We start from the raw sequence: 21840 nt of genomic DNA on the forward strand, positions 1-21840 counted from the left end.
TTCTATGCTGTATTGTTATACTACTGTTACAGGTGCGAGTGAAATAGGCGCGGCCTATTTAAACCTTTAAACCCGCTGCATTTGTTTGCACCTGTCTTAAGTCAGGAACCTTATGTTCAGTAAATATTGTTTGTTGATTTGGTTCTTATACAGATTTAGACCGTTGGTTTTCCTGTTGAAATTGTTTTACACTAGTCATTTTGGAGCACTATAGCTTGCTGTTCGGTGTGCACCAATACTCTGTGTTGGAGGCCGTACTATGATTTATAATGCATTACTTTTTTTAAATTGTGGCTTGAATGGAGAGTTGTCTCATCTGCACTCATATCGCAACTTCCTATATCTAATAAATGCTGTCATTGTTTCAATAATTAGTAAGCTAAAATGCACACATGAATTCCATTTCATTTAAACAGTTGTCTACCGCGTACATACCGAAGGTCTTTCTCATCAAAGCAGGGCCGTAAATTACATAGAGGCATGTAGGCAGTTACCTCCTATTGCGGGCTAACCACAAAAAAAAATGGAGAAAAAAAAACACTGAAAAGAAAAAACTGGTTAAAATCATGCATTGTTTTTATGGCACTGGTTGTTAGTTAAAACAACAAGGTGGTTAATCATAATGGCATGCAGGTGTGTTCAATATTTGGATCTGAACGGTCAGTACCCATCTCAACTCCTTTGCACACATAAAATTTTCCCACCAAATACTACTGCATCTGCATACATAGAAGTAACAATGTTGGCAATATTGAATGCATAGAAGTGCTAAAAAGATGGGATTCGTCCAGTCAGAAAAAATCACCTTAGCATTTGACAAAGCCAGAATAAAACTTTTTGGTGTATACAAACATTGTTAGGTTTTAATAATTTGAACTTGATAGATAAAATTATGAGTTATTGAGTATGCATTTTCATTTTAAGGTTTGAAAATTGTGTCTTTGAAACAAAGTCAAATTTAGTTCGATTTGGACAGCCAAATAAGCCGGATAAACCACAAAAAATTACCAACTTCACGGGGCTTTCATTTTAAGTCTTTGCAAAATTTTCCCTAAACTTAAATAAAATAGCTTGTAAAGAGTCATAAAGCAGGATAAAGCGAAAACAAATCTTACTCTACCGGGACACGTAATCTAACTCTGGTTTATAACTGTTTTTAATATATTCCAGGTGCAAATTTATTGAAATGTAACAAACAATTAACAAGTCGTGTATTCTTGGGAGACTTGTACATTGCATACAAGGAAAAGGCCCGAAAAATATCCTTTTCTGCATGGAATGGGTCAGCTCGGCGATAATGAACTGCCTCCCCTTACAGGGAAGGCAATTTACGGCCCTGCAAAGGTCAAATTAACAAAGACATTTTCATCCATTACAAGTCTAACAAGTAAAATAACATAAATATCGAACTCCCAGAGAAATTTCAAAACGAATAGTCCCTAAATGAAAAGGCAAATTGAAATGCGCAACCACATCAAACAAATGGAAAACAACTGCATGTCATATATTTGACTTGGTACCGACATTTTTTTTTTATATATAACAGGGTTGTTAAAACTTAGTTTTATATCAAAGTTATTGTAATAAATATTCATCTTTCATCTAACAATCTAACCCATGTTATGAACAAAACTGGACAATAGTTATCTCTAAGGTACCAGGTTTACAATTTAGAACGCCAGACGCGCGTTACGTCTACGTAAGACTCATCAGTGATGATCAGATCAAAATAGTTATAAAGCCAAACAAGTACAAAGTTGAAGAGCATTGAGGACCCGAAATTCGAAAAAGGTATTCAAACACATACCAATAAGTCAAACAATGATATAATATAACAATTTATAATTTTATTACAAAATATTTGTTTTACTTACATAGCTGAAAAGGAAGGAGATTTGGTAATATATATATACATAACGATATACAGTAGAAACCCTCCATGGTCCATTTATAGTAAAGATAAATATTATAGAATAGAAGACTATGTTCATACTTAGCCAAGCGGTCGCTTGTTTTTTTCGTTAACGTTTTACAAGAACGTTTGTCACTTCAAGTCAGACTTCCTTCCTTTTCTCCTTTTTCTTGAAAAGTTTTTTTTTGTGATTTTTAACAGCTATTTGGATTTGTTCAACTTTCATGACATTACATAAAAAGATAATTATTAGGACAAGGTGTTGTAGGGTAAGTTTATATCATTAAAATGATTTCATGTTTTTATCGTAGAACGCCTTTGACAAAGTTATTATTTAAAGTGCAAATGTACTTAATGGGAAATAACTCTAACCAACTTCTAATATGAATGAAATCAAAAACTATTTTAATAAATATGTATTAACGAAATAAAAAGTTATTCTAATTTGTAATTAAGATAGTGAAAGGAATTCTTATATGTTGTTTGCTGAAACACATGTTCTTTCTTCATTAAATAACATATGATTCGTTTTTATAGAAGAATGTCAATTTTATCTTTTCGATCAATGTCATTATACCAAATATGGCAGTCACACACACACACATTCATACAAGCAAAATAAATACACACATCTTTAAAATACCTTCTGTTATTTATATATTTATAAGATTTATTAAAAGTAAATTTAATGCAATCTTTTACAAAAATAAACGATTATTAGCAATATTCGTTTTCTAGTAAAGGGGGTTTCCCTAGGATAAGGGAGATAACCCATAACACACAATCTGTTGTATTCTGAAGCTTTAAGGTTACAAGAGCGCAATTATTCGTAATGCATTTTTCATAGGTAACTACTAGTGTTCCGTATTTTTTTTCTCGAAGACTGCACAAACTAGGGAAAAACGGGTAGCAGTTCCTGTTACTAGAAATGCCAGTGTTGCATTACAACCAAAAAAATATATAGGGTCATGCGGCTCAAATTGACTTAAAATGCAGTTAATGAAAAGGGCATATTTTTAATGGCTCCGACGTGCAGAAATTGAAGATATTTTCTATAATTCACAAAATGTGAATATGATTTTCGGCAATTTACAAACCTAATTGGATAAGCCTTCGATTAAATGTAATTTCAATCCTGTATCAACCAATCAGAAGCCGTATAGGATTCTATTCTGAGTACCATCTCATAAAACTCGTAAAATGTAAACAAATAATTGCGCTCTTGTAACCTTAACATATGTACCACAACTGGTTGACGAAAACGTACAAGTGATTGTAATAGTTACCTCCCATAACCTAGGTTGTATACAGCTATTAGTAGTTAATGATAAAATGGCACTATATAATTAAATCGTGTATGAAATATGGTAATGTTTTGGCACAATAATTAATAGTTCCAAGTGTAACTAAGCCGAACTTAAGTAGATCTCTTTTTTCAATCTTTCGTTTCTCTGAAGTTATGTTTAATATCTGGAACTAATTTTTTTTATTTCACTATTTCAAAAAATATTTTATATTTGAAGACTTGATGACTTTATGTCGTGAATTGAACTCTCAGTAAATGTGGTCTTCAGAAAAGGTGTTTAGTAAGGTATTAACATTTTGTTCTTTTTGTATCATATTTTATCGACGTGGGGCGTTAAAGTTTTGCTTCGATAATTTTAATCTTAATTATTAAAAAGAGTAATGGGGTACATACATAATTTTATCATGTTTTTAAAATTCTAGTTTCAAAGTAGATTCCAAAGTAAGAAACATTTATAAATTCAGATCCCTACAGTTATTTCGAATCAGTGGTAAGAAAAATTCATTGACAAAAAATTTGTTATTTCATCCACATTAGATATATTTTTCGTACCTGGAAAGTTGAAGTATCATGTAAGCCCAGAAGAAACATGTTTGCCTTAGATATGGCACTTTTGAAGATGAAATTTGTTGCCATAACAATAGCTCATCAATTTTCATATTTTAAGGACAAAAACCTAATGTATAACAGTAACACAGAAAATTGAAATACAATATGAACAGTCAAACACAATTCGCCGTTTTAGTATCTAAATGACTACGGGTAGTTTCATTGTTAGTACCCCAAATGGAAACAAAAGCACGCCATTGGTTGAATTCCCATTGTTTAGGACGTTATTAGCCAATCAGAAATATATAATAATATTGTTGAGACAGTGTTTGCATTCTGGTCCTTACATCTAAAACAGCTCCATTACTATCACGTGAGGTATTTTCATTGTTTTCTGACTAGCATTTTACTGTTTCTGTGGTCTAACCGCACGTACACATACCCCATCGTCTGTAGCTTATAAGGCTATCTCATTGGTCGTGATTCAAGTACAGGTCACGTGTTAAATGCGAACTTTTACCTTCTGTAGAAATATAGATGTACTTAAAAAATCTTTATTTGAGGCCCATTTTGAAAGTGACTGTACACTGTTCCCTTGGTTTTGTCTCCTTTTCATGAGTTTCACCGTCACAACGATTCGCGCATGCACTTTCAAATGTTAGTGCAACAGCCTCGGCACTGTTCGTTGATTCTTCGGGTGTTTTCGACATTTCGTGTTCGTGATCATGGTCACTATGGTGATGTCTATGTTTATGATGGAATGCCTGTAATGAAAATCTCCTATGTGTTTGTTTTCTGCCTCCTCTTCGTTTAGAAATATGTGGATTGTCTTTTCTCATTGTTCTTGTTTTATATATTTGAAGTTGGGTATACAAACGTTTAAGCTCAGCCTGAAAAAAAGAAATATAATCCAAATGAGTGATGAAATAAATAAAAAAATAATTATCCTCTCAAAGTACCATTATAAAGAAAAGTAACAAAAATAGCGAACTCCAAGGAAAATTTTAAGCGGAAAGTCTCTTATAAAAAAAAAATTAGAAAAAGCATACTGTCTACTTTTAAAATATAATTAAACTCATCAAAAATACCAGGGTTGAAACTTTGTATTAACGCCAGACGCGCGTTTCTTCTACATAAGACTCAGCAGTGTCGCTCGTATAAAACAAAATAAAAATAATTTGAAATACAAAGTTAAAGAGTATTGGGGACAAAATATTCCTAACTTTTGCCAAATACAGCTAATGTTAGCTACCCCTGAAATAGACGTCTGTAGTAACAGCTATTTTGTTCTTGCTATGAGTAACACTACCTCTGCCCTGTTTGGTGCACCTTTTTTCGTCCCATTAACATATGGAGTCGTTAGTTTTTATTTACATAGTGTTTCGTATTAATATATGCTTAACATAGTGTTGGTAATTCTTATGCAATTCGTATGTAACTAAGACAAAAATAAAGGACGTGTTATATTTTGATAGCGAAAAATGCACGGTTGACCTTTCTGTAATAATGTAATTAAAGAATGTAGTCACTCAATAAGAATACCAAAATAATGTTAATAACTTCACATATTTACGACCCAGTCCCCTCCTCTCCGGGTAAGAATTTGTTTTACCAATACGGTGTGTCTTTAACTCAACTCACTAGCAGTGGCGGATCAAGATATTTTCATAAGAGGGGCACTGACTGCCTAAGAAGGGACCATCTCCAGTCTTGCTTGAACAGTGATTTCCTTTAAAATTCAACCAAACAGCCCAACCTTAATCCGCCTCTACTAGTGTGTTTATGGCTTAAATATTTGAATAGAAGAAAAATCCGTCTTATGTGTTATTTAACCGATACGGGTCTATTCCCAACTATGACATACTTAATGAGTGGGGTTTTGCATGCAGATTGATGCATGAATAGTAAACGACGCTCACCCTGTCAAGGCATCCAATCCTATTTTCTGAGTTCGTGTGATCCCCTCAGTTTTTGTTTGTTACACTTTTATTTTTTACATTGATTTATAATATTTGTACATTGGTAAAATATGATATTATGATTTTGTTCTATCGATTTACTGAAATATTTGATTTTTTTCCCCGAATAAAATCAATAATTTAAGTAACAATGTAAATCTTACTATAAATGCATTCATGAATAAAAAAAAATTATAACATTTCAAGTAAAATGAATTTAACTAGCACAAAAATTTACGTAACTGTGTAAATCTTAATGTTACTAAAAATAGACTTATGAATAAAAAAATTAAAAAAAAAGTTTTTAACATTTCATATAAAATGGATTTATCTACCACATGTTGAAGTTTCTAGAATACAAGGCAGATAAACATGAAATAATAGAAACATTCCTATCTTTATGTTATGTTCCAAGTAAGACAAAAACATTGAAGCAATAAAACAACAATTAATAAACAGCTGCGCCATGAGCGCATGATACGCCCGACGTCTTGTGTGGAAGTTTAATGCAAAAATCATAAATAGTTTCTGAGAAAGTTTTAAGCAATAACCATAAATTGTTTTTGAGACACGGCGGGACATGTGAAACCCCCAACCCTGTATTTTTTTTACAAAAAACTAAATATCACTACAATAAAATTTTGAATCAAAACCAAAAAGTATACAGATCTTTAGATTAATATAACAAAGAAGTGTGTAAAGTTTTAAGCAATAATAATAAATTATTTTTGAGATACGGCGCGACACGTAAAAAAACCCTCCCCTGTTTAACAAAATACTCAATAACTCCAAAATAAAGTTTTGAATCATCAACAAAAAGTATGCAGATCTTTAGATTAATATAACAAAGAAGTGTGTAAAGTTTTAAGCAATAATCATAAATTGTTTTTGAGATATGGCACAACATGTAAAAAAAACCCTCCCCCTTTTTTTACAAAATACTCAATAACTCAAAAATGAAATTTTGAATCATCACCAAAAAGTATACAGATCTTTAGATTAATATAACAAAGACATGTGTAAAGTTTTAAGAAATAATCATAAATCGTTTATGAGATATGGTGCGACATGTAAAAAAAACCTCCCCCTTTTTTACAAAATACTTAATAACTCAAAAATAAAATTTTAAATCATCACCAAAAAGTATACAGATATTAAGATTAATATAACTAAGAAGTGTTTAAAGTTTTAAGCCATAATCAAGAATCGTTTTTGAGATACGGTGCGACATGTGAAAAAAACACACCCCTGTTTTAGTTACAAAGTGTCGTAACTTAAAAAGTTTAAATCTTATTTTCACCAAAAAGTATACAGATCATTTGACCATCATAAGAAACAACTATGTTAAGTTTCATGAAATTTAGATAAGTCGTTCTCAAGTTACAGTGCGACATGTTTACGCCGGACAGACAGACGGACAGACGGACAGACGGACAGACGGACGGACGGACACAGGACATTTGTATACCATAATACGTCCCGTCAAAATTTTGACGGGCGTATAAAAAAGGAAGTCGTGCCAATTTGGCAAAGTTTATACAACACAACCAATTACTAACCAAACACAAAGGATACATTAGTGCAAAAAATAAAACACATAAATTATAGCGTTACTTGTATAATTATGTAAGAATTACAAACCAGAGGCTCCAAGTTCTAGAACTCTTGCCTTTTACAATTTAATTTCCGAAAACCCAACCAAAAGCATGGTCGGTGTATTGAGCAACACATTATACTTCATCATTAATGTTTTTATATCAAATCAATTTAAACATGTTTCAAAGCTCTCCTTCGAAGTATTAAAGCACATTGTTAAGTGTACATATTTTTTCAAGTTTACAATTTGATATTATTCATTTATAAACAAAAACAGTCTTCTTTCATTTAGAAATCAATTTAAGCTAGTTTTTGTATGGACGTGAATGTTTTACATAATATACAGATTCTAAAAATGTTGTGTAACACTATCTATATTTTTTCATAATTAAAATTGTTAATTTGTCATTTCAATTGATTGAGGCTTTGCATTCCTCTTCCCATATTCTGAAGTTAAATAGTTTTCAATGGTATTTAGTGATCATCTATTATGTTTCTACATAATACAACAGTACTAATACAAGACCTATTGCTTGTATAAAGTAAAAAGAAGCAAATATATGCATTACAAATCTTAATAACTAATGTGTTTCAAAAGTTCATATGTAGTTTTTAGCCATCACATGATTTTAACAATGAATTGTTCAATCGGAATGAGACAAAACTGGAATCATATGCATTTGTGTGGGTAATGCAGTAGATACAGGTTTAAAAACAAAACAGATTAATATTAAAACCTCTTTTCGATGCCATTTTTTACTTCGGGAAAACCCGAGAAAGAAAAAGATAATGAAGTCGAATTCTAAGGAAAATACAAAATTATCACTAATGATGGCTAAAATGATTAATTGTAATTTTTTCACATTTTCGTTTTTTTATTGTTCTTCTTCTTCTTCTTTTGTATGTATATACTCTCAATTATGGAACACCTCTGCAACGGATATTATCCAGAGGGGAGTTAATTAAAACTTATCTTGTATGCACTAAAAGTTTTCAACAAATAACATAAGAAATTTAGATTCAATGTACACAGATAAAATCTAAACTATTTAAGGACTGATAAAATAATTTATGCAATTAAAAGGTAAAAGTATTTAGGCCTTATCAGACTCTGTCGAAATCTTAACTAACCGTGATATTCAAATCGCTAAAGAGATAAATAATAATTTTTCTATATTTTCGTTTGTGTATCTTTCTACTTGAAAACCTTCTTTGTTCGTGTTATGTCAGATAACTTTTATCGTTTTCTGTATCTAAGCATTGTTTGTGTAAACATTATATTGGACTTACTCTGATATCTTCTGGGTCCATATCAGCTAGACTTATCTCCCCTACATCGACATCTCCATTTGAGGAAATGCCAACATTTAATTTTAGCGTTTCCGGCGCCATATTGTCTGTAGCCTCAGAAGGAGCCCGATTTCTTATATGGTGGTCCTCAGGTGGGCGATGTGCATATAAAAGCTGCAAAAAAAGAATCGATCGTATGAAAAATAATAGCAAGCAATTCAATGGGTGAATAATTATCAAAAAACTGAATTTATGTACCGGTTTTGTTGTTTTTTAACTGATTATCATTCAAATCAAATTCAGGAGTTATCTATAATGAAATTAGAATGAACAAACAATAATTTAAAATTGTATCAGGAAAACATCGACTCAAAGCCATGTAAGTGAATGTTTACTTGTGTGTGTCTATGCGATATAAATGCACCCTTATCCCAATCTTGAAAAAATCAAAAGATCTTCATTTTTGACAGAATTTAGAAAAAGACATTGTCAAAATTATGGATTTGCTGATACTGTGTAGCAGCAGATCAAATTCGCTTAGTTAGATCATTTATTTGCCAACCCTTTACTATCATTAAAAGTTTTAAATTGGGTTCCTTTCGTGCTCAAATTTAAGCTGCATCTGTAGTTTTAGTCTTTTCCCTTTCTCTTATTTTTATTGTCCCAAGTGTGTTCTTTCTTCTTTTTTACTATTTGTATCTTCTTGTCTTTTAAAACTTACTTTTGGTCCATAAACGAGAAGAAGGGTAATTGTAACAGTCATCTGACAACGAACAAAATACATAAGAAACAAATAATCTGGATGAAGATTCAACCAATAAACATGCCTGAAAATACAAAAAAAAATCATAACATGTACAGAGAACATTAAACAATCAATTTGAGAGATAATTATACACAGTGATATATTTTTTTAAAGAAATAAATTTTATTGAAAACAAATACTTAATTTCAATAAATTATACCTGATTGTATGGTCAGGAATGACAAAAGCCATAGCACTTGATCAAAGGTTTCTAAAAACAAAACAAGCCAGGAATATGATAGTTGTTTTCCACTCGTGCTTGTGGTTGATGTGTTTGATTTAGAGTTTTTATCTCCCTTTTTTATTTTACTTTCCAGTTTGGTATTTTTGTCAGAAATGATCATTGGTTTATCATGTCGTCTTATATAGAGAATTATGCGTACTTTTTCATATAGAACTGTGTTGTGTCTCGAAAGCATTTTTACAATGTTTTAAGTTTTGGCTGCCGAATCCCAGTTATTGTCATATTAACCAAATATGTCTTTTTGGGTTGTTGACCAAATTTTTGTCAATAAAACGGAAATAAATGTATAAACAGCTGTCATTCAAGTTGAATATTAAGCTATATATTCTTTGAAATATACCTGCACCAAGTCAGACATTCGTTTTTCATTCGTTTCTACGGTTGATTTGGTCAGGTTTCATAGAATTTACCTTGGAGTTCGGTCTTTTTATGAATATGTTTTTCCAATTGCAATGTCTTAACACAACAATGTTTTGTATAGCACAAATGTTAAAATAATGAAATTGAAATGAAAGGGGGGGGGGGAAAGTAACGTTTGTTTCAACTTATTGAAACTTTAAATTCATGTACACATCTTGGTGTAATGGTTATTTACGTTTGAGTGATCATATTCATTGTCTCTATATACAAATAAAAGATATCAGGCTTGTGATCAGGCGGATAAGTACTTCGTCAGAATAGTATCCTCTTTGTCAGATATTAATATTTCACACGCATGAAAAAAATAGCTATTTCATATTTTACGCTGTAATGATAACTCTTGAAAACCATTGATTTCATTCATATTTCATCAATATCAAATCCTGCTTGAATGTTATTTTGATAGAAAGTGTTTCTTCTCACTTATAAGTAATTATAACTCGTATATTAATATGCCTTTGAACTATATGAAAATGTTGTCTGATTAATTTTCAGGGCGACGAAAGATCAAGAACATATCCCAAAATTATATGAAAATATTTCGTAAAAAGGCAGATTGAAAATTAGTAGAAGTTGAAGACTTATAGACAAAGACAACATTAAAAAAAAATTGGTCGTTTAAGGTAGCACAATACAAAGATTTTTCATCCCTAATCAGACATCTTTAAACTGATGTAATTCCACTCATCTTTCTTTAAATTTTATAAATGAGGTACCAAAAGAAAGAAGAAGGACCAATCTTTCAAATTGTGATAATTTCATATGACATAATTATTACATCATTAATTGTTATGTAATTAGTTGCCATATTGTGATGTCTAATAGTTGTGCTACCTTAACTAATGCCTTTTCAAAAGGGTAAACGCCTATCGCGTCAAAAGGTTTTATAGAAGAAAAATGTTATTTAATTTCAAATACAATTATATCAACACTCGAATCTGATGCACTTTGGTATATCTTGCTTTTGTTTTAAGTTTTAAGTCTGCATGACAACACGGTAGACTCAAATACACATTTATTTGAAAGGAATACACGACTTACTCTTACTTAAACTGTAATACCGTATTCCAGGATATATTATTCCAAAAACGTTTTACGCACAACCTTTTGGAATTTTTTGTCCTCCAACTTTGTAATTGGTTGGCTTTATATTTATTTTGATCTAAGCGTCACTGATGAGTCTTATGTAGACGAAACACGCGTCTGGCGTATCAAATTATAATCCTGGTACCTTTAATAGCTATTGACGAGGGTAGAGATTCAGATATATGCCTTTAGTAGGCAAATCTTTGTTTTTGTGTTGGATTTTAAACGGAGGAATTGGTACGGAGGAATTGATTTGTATGCATATTTAGGTCCAATTCATTTGCAATTACCACAATCAAATCACTAGTTTAGTACATTTTTTTTATGAAAATATGCATTATCTCCTTAAGTTTCATATTAAACTTTATGAGTTTGACTGTCCCTTTGGTATCTTTCGTCCCTCTTTTAAGTATAGATAAGTAGATAGCATACAAATCGTTTTGAAACAGACGAATGTAAGGTATGCTATCTTGGTCGTTTGATGTTCTATAAAAAAAGTTTAATTTCTATTTTTCAATTTCATCTGGAATTCTGCATTCGACATTTATAAGAGTAAGAGCATTTAAAATATATCCTAATTTGTAGGTAAAATCGTTTATCATTCTTTTTATATACCGTTAGCGATTATTTTAGTTGATGGTTTACCAAATTATAATGAATATTCGTTATTCAATGATGGCTTAGTTTTCAAAAATACAGTTTTCTAGATAACTGTCGATCTTTTGTTGTTCAGTTAAGTTTTTAGAGTTAGTCATAGCACAGTATTGAGATAAGTGCTTCAGAAGATGAAAATTACCTTCATACATAGAATACTATTGCAATAAATGCCTTGAAACATTAACAGTCTACCTATATAATTACCTGAATATGTTAAATAATACTGAAACAAGTTAGTATTGACACAACCTCACAAAACTTCCTTACACCATAAATAATAAACTGTAATATTAGTAAATGCAGTGTATTATTATACCTTGGTTATAGTATAATTGAAAAAAAAATGTATTAGCTAATTTAAGATCACGTGATGAGAATAAATTCGGATATTTTCCTCCAAATAGGTAAGGTTGGTTAATAACATCAACAAATTGTGTTGCCCGGTCAATAACCCTATTATTCTCTGCCGGTGAGGAGGCCGGACGAAATGTCAATATTTGTTTAGTACTAATAAAGCAGTAACGACCCTATAAATCGGGCAATATCTAAAATTATCAGCCCTGCTAAGTTTTGGACATTGTGGATATCCCCTCCTCATAGTGCTGTCATTGTAACAATAAACTTACCTAAGTACATAAAATACTGTTGAAATAACTGCCTCATAGCATATTGCTGCAGAAATATATGTTCCTTCTGAATAATCAGAAGGGGCTGATCTTATACGATAGCAGAGGTATATACCAAAACATAGAAATAATAATTCAGCTGAAAAATAAAGGAAACAATTAGCCACAAATAAATGGTTGAAAACTTAAAACATATACTAGCTTGACTATTATCATTATAGAATTGCAGGTTGTCGAAATATTTCACTTGAGACATAGCTCTAATTCCATTGTCCTGCTTTTGCTATATTTTTTATCCTTTTTTGCATAAAACCTTTTTTATTTTTGGAATTTGGTAAGATTTTGAAATATTTTGGCCTCAAGCATCACACAAGAGAAATGTATATCGAAATTTGCATCTGTTGCAGTAAACATTATATCGTTAATGTTGTTGCTTCTGTCTGTTGTTGAAACAGCATGTTGCCTTTTTAATCTCTTGATTATTTTTGTTTTTGTGTTGTACTACTTTCGTTCTAATAAAAAGGAACCATGTTCAATTTTAAAACATGCATCATGAAAACAAACCAAACAATGTATATATGAATGATATATGTACCCTTCTTACATGTATATACTATGGAATTAAATTCATTAACCATTTCATTTGTTTATAGATCGCGTAAATAATATAAAATAACATCAGTAATACTTTTATATTTATTATTAAATTAATTAATAATGTTTATTGTTTATTTTCATATTTCTAAATTTCAGACCTAGTGCTTTTTTTTAAAAGTTAAATCAGAAATTTCCTTTATGAAAAGGACCAGTGAAACATTAATAATCGTTTTACTTCCATTTGAACCCATCTCGCCACATAACACATATAATACAGGACAAAAAAAACATACCTTCTTATTTGATATTTTGTGGCATAAATGACTGACACATATTTTAAAAATAAAATATTCAGTTGCTCTCCATACACTTATTACTGCCTTCATGGAATTCTCAAGGAAAAAATAATAACAGTAGAATAGACACTTACCACTTTCTATAACATATTCCCACCATCCTGATTTACATACTAAATATTTCAAATTGTCTTCAGGAGTAACACCTGTATCTAGAATAGTTTTTCCTTCTCTAATATGATCTAAAGTTACAGTTGTCCACACAGACATATATCCTAAAACTACTATTATAACACAACATAAGTATTTCATTAAATCTTTATCACGAACATGTACTCTGTGCGCTTTCCTTGACTGAAATTCTCCTAATAACCTGAAAATGAAATAATATTTCATGATTTATTGCGTTCGATGAGATTTTTCTGGATTTTAAAGAGACTGTAGGTTTCTGAATGAAGTGTACAGAATTGATAATCATAGGCCAACTCTTTTGTAAGGGTTCCGCGGAACCAAGTGTCACGCCTTCTTCATGAATTTAATTAATGTTTTAAGAACACTAACTGCAGACTGTATGTAATCTCAACTTGAAGAAAAGTCCATATATAAGTAACATATGGAAAAACCGTAAATATGTTTAAAGAATTTTCTTTTGCATACTAGCTTTTGATCATAAACAAGCTGCTGTCAAAGTTTGGTAGAAATCAAGGATTGTTCAAGAAAGTTATCAAAATTTCTAAAAAGTTTAACCCCAGAGTGAATATAGTGTTAACCGCCAGAAAAACTAAGTCCATTTATAAGTAAAATAAGAACAGAAAAAACTTTTACTTCTTGATACTATCTTTTGATCATAAACAAGCATTGTCTAAGTTTGGAAGAAATACAGGATAGTTTAAGAACTTTTTTTTAAATTTCAAAAACTTTAACCACAGAGTGAATAGTTATGGACACAGACGACGGAATATAGGACCGCTATGTCTCGCTTTTTCGACAAAATTGGAAGGCTCGACAACAATAAACCTCGATAAAAATAGAGAAAACGGGGGTGTTCAAACATAAAGAATAGAGAATAGTGGTAAATATAGATATAGAATGAATAGTAATATTGTGGACTTTACAGAAACCATGACATAATCGAATCTGCGGGCTTTTACAAAGTCAACGATCTGGAATATTCAGAAATTATTGCGAGGTTTTTATTATTGTGATAAATGTGACAGAGTTGTAAACGCAAACATTTAAACTCGCATTTTGAAATGTTTTATATGAATTTACCAGGAGTTTTCTCAAAATCGTAAAATTTAAAATCGCATTTAAGTCTAAGATATCAAAATCGCAATAATAAATGCACGCCATAGTTTCTGAATTTACAGTATCTGAAATATTCAGAAAGGAACCCCAAAAAAAACACATATCAAGTGGTGTAATAGCCATTGTGTAATCGATAGTTCATCTAAACTACGATTCTACTATCCAAGCCGAGTAAAATAATTGCAAATTTCAAATAGTTTTGGTTAACTACGATTACGTGTTTTGTTTTGTTTAATCCAATTTAGCTATTTTTAATATTAACCAATATGACATATTTCGACTAATTCTTAATTATCCGAAGAGTGTAATAACAATGATGAACCAACTTCTTCTAATCGGATTTACGTTAAAAAATGTTATATGTTTTTTTCACATATCTGATCAACTACATCATGTACATGAAATACCATCACTACTTTAATCAAATTTTTGTTCTTAAATTGAAAACATTATAGCATTATTATCTATTTCAGTCAGTTTGGTATGATGACCATCTGAACTGGACAATAAGAAATTTGGCATATAAATCACAGCAAAAACAGAAACTGAATTATATTCTTGAATTGCATTGAAAAAGCCAAAAAAATGTACAAATAAAATAAAACATGTATAACAGTATACGTTTTAGTCAAAACCACGACAGAAAGGGTACAAAATATGTATTTTATGACAAAAACATCAGCAATAAACCAATCAAAATCCATAATCAAGTGTGTATACCCTTATCAGGGGTAACTATATTAGAATAGCATAGTATGATATGAATGCAACTTATCAACGACATGTTGTTCGGTGTGAGCCAAGGCACCGTGTTAAAGACCGTTCATTGACCTATAACGGTTTACTTTTATAAATTGTTATTTGGATGGAGAGTTGTCTCCTTGGCACTTACACCACATCTTCCTATATCTATGGACAATTCCTTTTCCTAAACATAATTCACAAAGATAGAGGAATTCTAGTAATCGTTTAACTTGTTTACCTAATTTCGAATAGGGTGACACTTTTGCGTTTCTATCGATTTTCTTCATATTGATATAAACAAAGTTGCTATGATACATTTGGCAGAGTATGATAACAGTCTTATTTGTGTTATGTATTTTTAGCACATTTGCTGCTTTGCCTTACATTTAAACTTTAAATATCAATGTTTGCCGATGTGATAAAAGGTTATTTTTTCATAAAAATTGTTTCTGTTGTTTTTCTTCATAATAATATAAGCAAGGTACTTATTTGTCATATTAAGAGTATTTACTCTTCTTGTGAATTCTTTTAGTACCTTTCAGCTTTGTCTTACCTATAAACTTTTAATATTAATGCACCATATACAACAGCAAATCCTAGCTCCCGAAACCATGGTAACGCTAAACAAATGGTCGTTGTAGGCTCAAAATATTGTATTATAACCTAGGAAATAGACAGAACAAAAAATATTAATATAGATGATTAAATTGTAATGTCATCGAAAGTATCATATGTTTTTTTTTCGAAATGTATAGACATAGCTATTGATAATTTCTGTATTGTCAATGTAACATTGCTTGAACTTTTAAATTGTGTGCACTTATAAAACACCACAACTTTAATGTCAGAATGAAATATCAATTAATTCGATTCCCTCAGGGTTTGGTTGTTTCCACTATTTTTGTATATTCTAATTGGATTTTATGGTTTTGATATCGTAATCTACTATTACAATAATGTTAATGGAACATTTTGTGAGTTTTGCACTTTCGTTACTTATTGTGATGTATACAATCTATACTTAAAAGAGGGACGAAAGATACCAAAGGGACAGTCAAACTCATAAATCTAAAACAAACTGACAACGCCATGGCTAAAAATGAAAAAGACAAACAAACTACAGCACATTCTTAAACTGAGAATTGAAATGGGGAATGTGTCAAAGAGACAACAATCCGAACAAGAGAAGATAACAGCCGAATGCATTTAAGAACTTTTACATTTATAAGAGAAACAAGACTAAACTTTTACAAGCATTTGTAATAGAAACAAGACTTAACTTTTACAAGTATTTATAATAGAAACAAGACTTATCTTTTACAGGAATTTGTAATAGAAACAAGACTAATCTTTTACAAGCATTTGTAATAGAAACAAGACTTAACTTTTACAGGCATTTGTAATAGAAACAAGACTTAACTTTTACAGGCATTTGTAATTTGTAATAGAAACCAGACTTAACTTTTACAAGCATTGGTAATAGAAACAAGACTAAGCTTTTACAAGCATTTTAATAGAAACAAGACTTAACTTTTACAAGTATTTTTGATAGAAACAAGACTTAACTTTTACAAGCATTTGTAATAGAAACCAGACTAAACTTTTACAAGTATTTATAATAGATACAAGACTTAACTTTTACAAGTATTTATAATAGAAACAAGACTCAACTTTTACAAGCATTTGTGATAGAAACAAGACTTAACGTATTTATAATAGAAACAAAACTAAACTTTTACAAGCATTTTTAATTGAAACAAAACTTAACTTTTACAAGCATTTGTAATAGAAACAGGACTTAACGCATTTGTAATAGAAATAAAACAAAACTTTTACAAGTATTTATAATAGGAACAAGACTTAACTTTTACAAGCATTTGTAATATAAACAAAATAATGTTCTAAAAGGAAACACTATTGCTGTTTCAGTTTAGAGTAAAGGTCCCAAAACATCACTATTCTATAACTTAAACTGTTCAACTAAATACAGCAGTAAAGATAAAAATGTGAAGTCAACGCAAACTTCTGAATTGGCGTTATCATAAATGGAATAAGTGTATTACTAAAAATGAATTAATCAGCTTTGTATTTGCAGAGTGCATATAATTATACACAGGAGGAAAATAATTTCAATAAAGCCACATTGTTAAGAGCATGATCATGTTACATTTTGAAAACCGTATCATTAATTAAAACTTCAACTTGTAATATCATCAAGACATCGAACTGCAACTAGTTTTCAATATCAAAATTAAATACCTGTCAAATACAGTAATTCATCAAGCAAGTGTGGCTAGTATGGGTTTCAATTATTGTGAAATAAATGGGGAAATTGTCCATGACACACAGATGATGCCCCTGCTTGCATATAACATTATAAAAGGACATGACTGAAGAACGCTATAAAGGCAACAGTAGTATATAAAGGCAACAGTAGTATACCGCTGTTCAAAATTCATAAATCGATAGAGAAAAAAACAAATCCGGGTTACAAAATAAAACTGAGGGAAACGTATCAAATATAAGAGAACTACGACACAACACCGAAACGTAACACACACAGAAACGAACTATAATGTAACAATGGCCATTTTATTTTCTGACTTGGCACAGGGCATTTTATAAAAATAATTGTGGGTTGAACCTGGTTTTGTGGCATGCCAAACCTCTCGCTTTAATGGCAGTGTTAATTATAACATTAAATGACAACATTACACGACAGGGTTTTTTGTCCATGGATTTATATAAGTTTTGAACAGCGGTATACTACTGTTGCCTTTATTTACAATAGATTTATATGACTCATCTAACTTATATTAATAACAGTGAAAATTATAATACTAATTAACTTTTAATTGAAGTAGTAAGTAGATAATTGTATTATCTAGCTTTGTGGTTCTTTCTTCTGATCAAACTGCAAACTAAATACTAAGATATAGTGTAAATTTCGTTGATCCAAAATTAAATCTACCAAATGAACTGGACGAGTAGTTATCCCCCAAATACAACACACAATAATACAACAGAAACTAGAGGCTCTAAAGAGCCTGTGTCGCTCACCTTGGTCTATGTGAATATTAAACAATGGACACAGATGGATTCATGACAAAATTGTGTTTTGGTGATGGTGATGTGTTTGTAGATCTTACTTTACTAAACATTCTTGCTGCTTACAATTATCTCTATCTATAACAGTACTTTCTGTGGAAAATGTTATTGAAAATCTTCAAATTCTAAGAAAATTGTTAAAAATTGACTATGAAGGGCAATAACTCCTTAGGGGGTCAATTGACTATTTTGGTCATAGTGACTTAGTTTTAGTTCTTACTTTGCTGTACATTATTGCTGTTTACAGTTTATCTCTATCTATAATAATATTCAAGATAATAACAAAAAAACAGCAAAATTTCCTCAAAATTACCAATTCAGGGGCAGCAACCTAACAACCGATTATCCGATTCATCTGAAAATTCCAGGGCAGATAGATCGTGACCTGATCAACAATTTTACTTCCTGTCAGATTTGCTCTTAATGCTTTGGTTTTTGAGTTATAAGCCAAAAACTGCATTTTACCCCCATGTTTTATTTTTAGCCATGGCGGCCATCTTGGTTTGTTGGCCGATTTACCGGACACATTTTTTTAACTAGATACCCCAATGATGATTATGGCTAAGTTTGGTTAAATTTGGCCCAGTAGTTTCAGAGGAGAAGATTTTTCTAAAAGATTACTAAGATTTACGAAAAATGGTTAAAAATTGACTATAAAGGGCAATAACTCCTAAAGTGGTCAACTGACCATTTTGGTCTTGTTGACTTATTTGTAGATCTTACTTTGCTGAACATTATTGCTGTTTACAGTTTATCTCTATCTATAATAATATTCAAGATAATAACCATAAACAGCAAAATTTCCTTAAAATTACCATTTCAGGGGCAGCAACCCATCAACGGAATGTCCGATTCATCTGAAAATTTCAGGGCAGATAGATCTTAACCTGATGAACAATTTTACTCATCTTAGATTTGCTCTAAATGCTTTGGTTTTTGAGTTATAAGCCAAAAACTGCATTTTACACCTATGTTCTATTTTTAGCCATGGCAGCCATCTTGGTTGGTTGGCCGGGTCACCGGACACATTTTTTAAACTAGATACCCCAATGATGATTATGGCCAAGTTTGATTAAATTTGGCCCAGTAGTTTCAGAGGAGAAGATTTTTCTACAAGATTACTAAGATTTACGAAAAATGGTTAAAAATTGACTATAAAGGGCAATAACTCCTAAAGGGGTCAACTGACCATTTCGGTAATGTTGACTTATTTGTAAATCTTACTTTGCTGAACATTATTGCTGTTTACAGTTTATCTTTATCTATAACAATATTCAAGATAATAACCAAAAACAGCAAAATTTCCTTAAAATTACATATTCAGGGGCAGCAACCCAACAACGGGTTGTCTGATTCATCTGAAAATTTCAGGGCAGATAGATCTTGAACTGATAAACAATTTTACCCCATGTCAGATTTGCTCTAAATGCTTTGGTTTTTGAGTTATAAGCCAAAAACTGCATTTTACCCCTATGTTCTATTTTTAGCCATGGCGGCCATCTTGGTTGGTTGGCGGGGTCACGCCACACATTTTTTAAACTAGATACCCCAATGATGATTGTGGCCAAGTTTGGTTTAATTTGGCCCAGCAGTTTCAGAGGAGAAGATTTTTGTAAAAGTTAACGACGACGGACGACGGACGACGACGGACGACAGACGACGGACGACGACGACGACGGACGCCGGACGCAAAGTGATGGGAAAAGCTCACTTGGCCCTTCGGGCCAGGTGAGCTAAAAATACGATTTACAACTACAAATGTTAAAACATTTGAAAACATCCGATGACAACAACAAACACAACATCAAAACCCAACAAATTAATTTGTGATTGATAAGTACCGTGCTACGTCTGAACAATGCTGAAAGCAATTCGTGATGGTGTCCGTAAAATTTACGTTGTGTCATTTTTAATCTGTCCTTCTCATAAGTTTGTTGGAGCAGTTTCTGCGTTAGGAGCACACTCCTGTATATGAAGTCCGTATAGTGTGAACATGCACGAGAATAACGTATTAATTGAGATATGTAAACACCATACGAAGAGTTGTTCAAAGGTCATTAATCGGTTGAGAAAAAACAAATTCGGTTTACAAACTAAAAAACGATTAAAACACATCAACTATAAGTGGAAAGATGGAACAACAGGAGCACTATAGTACATCAAAAACAAACGCCAACATACATAGAAACGAAATATTTGATAACAACTGCCCTACTCCTGACTTAGTACCGTACATTTTAAGAAAATTAAGTAACGCCAACAAAACTTCCAACTTACTTACTTTGTGGTAATAAGCATTGAGTAAAAGTTTCAACCTGTTTAGATGAGGTCACCCCGGTAAAAACTTCTGGATCCGCCAATGGTCAATGATACGTTTACCTAGATGGATTTAATATCTAAAAAATGATTCAGACGCTATACATTGCCGTTGAAAAAGAATTGGAAGTTGGACGTGCTTGTTGCGCTTTGCATCAAATGACAAATGAAAACAGCAAGAGGGATGTGGTATGATAGCCATACGACCACAGGGCAAAGATAAGATCAATTAAAATCAAAGTTGAGCCTACAACAATTAGCAAAGAAGGATACCAAAATGCGAGATAATTAAAACGGTAACAGCAACTGTCTGATGTATACAACAACAATAAACGAATAACAAAGATTGTAGCTAGAAACCAACGGCAACCATTAAATTATAGGCTCCTTCATTGCGTCAGGCGCTTAAGGAATTTTACAAGGTTAAATATTTTTGAGTTACAAGATTTTAACCTGATTTTATGAACATATAGGGCCAAGTGAGCTTTTCCCATCACTTTGCGTCCGTCGTCCGTTGTCCGTCGTCCGTTGTCCGTCGTCCGTCGTCGTCCGTCGTGGTTAACTTTTACAAAAATCTTCTCTGAAACTACTGAACAAAATTAAACCAAACTTGGCCACAATCATCATTGGGGTATCTAGTTTAAAAAATGTGTCCGGTGACCCGGTCAACCAACCAAGATGGCCGCCATGGCTAAAAATAGAACATAGGGGTAAAATGCAGTTTTTGGCTTACATGTGGGTAAAATTGTTTATCAGGTCACGATCTATTTTCCCTGAAATTTTCAGATAAATCGGACAACTCGTTGTTGGGTTGCTGCCCCTAAATTGGTAATTTTAAGGAAATTTTACTTTTTTTGGTAATTATCTTGAATATTATTATAGATAGAGATAAACTGTAAACAGCAATAATATTCAGCAAAGTAAGATTTACAAATAAGTCAACAAGACCGAAATGGTCAGTTGACCCTTTTAGAAGTTATTGCCCTTTATAGTAAATTTTTAACCATTTTTCGTAAATCTTG

The 21840-nt window shown here is 31.5% G+C and overlaps 1 protein-coding gene across 1 annotated transcript in view; it reads right to left on the reverse strand.

The window, feature by feature from the left end:
- Positions 1-1827: 1827 nt before the first annotated feature.
- The window catches only part of LOC143058193 (metabotropic glycine receptor-like), a 55955-nt gene continuing 35942 nt past the window's right edge, over positions 1828-21840 (reverse strand). Inside the window, exons 5-10 of the mRNA XM_076231652.1 lie at positions 15948-16057; positions 13477-13715; positions 12450-12588; positions 9333-9438; positions 8612-8785; positions 1828-4657 (exon numbers count right to left, since the gene is read on the reverse strand). Coding sequence (XP_076087767.1) covers positions 4322-4657; positions 8612-8785; positions 9333-9438; positions 12450-12588; positions 13477-13715; positions 15948-16057 — 1104 coding nt within the window. The 3' untranslated portion in view covers positions 1828-4321. The remainder of the gene's footprint in view (positions 4658-8611; positions 8786-9332; positions 9439-12449; positions 12589-13476; positions 13716-15947; positions 16058-21840) is intronic.

The sequence above is a fragment of the Mytilus galloprovincialis genome, chromosome 14 (assembly GCF_965363235.1).
Source record: "Mytilus galloprovincialis chromosome 14, xbMytGall1.hap1.1, whole genome shotgun sequence".
NCBI classification, from domain to species: Eukaryota; Metazoa; Mollusca; class Bivalvia; order Mytilida; family Mytilidae; genus Mytilus; species Mytilus galloprovincialis.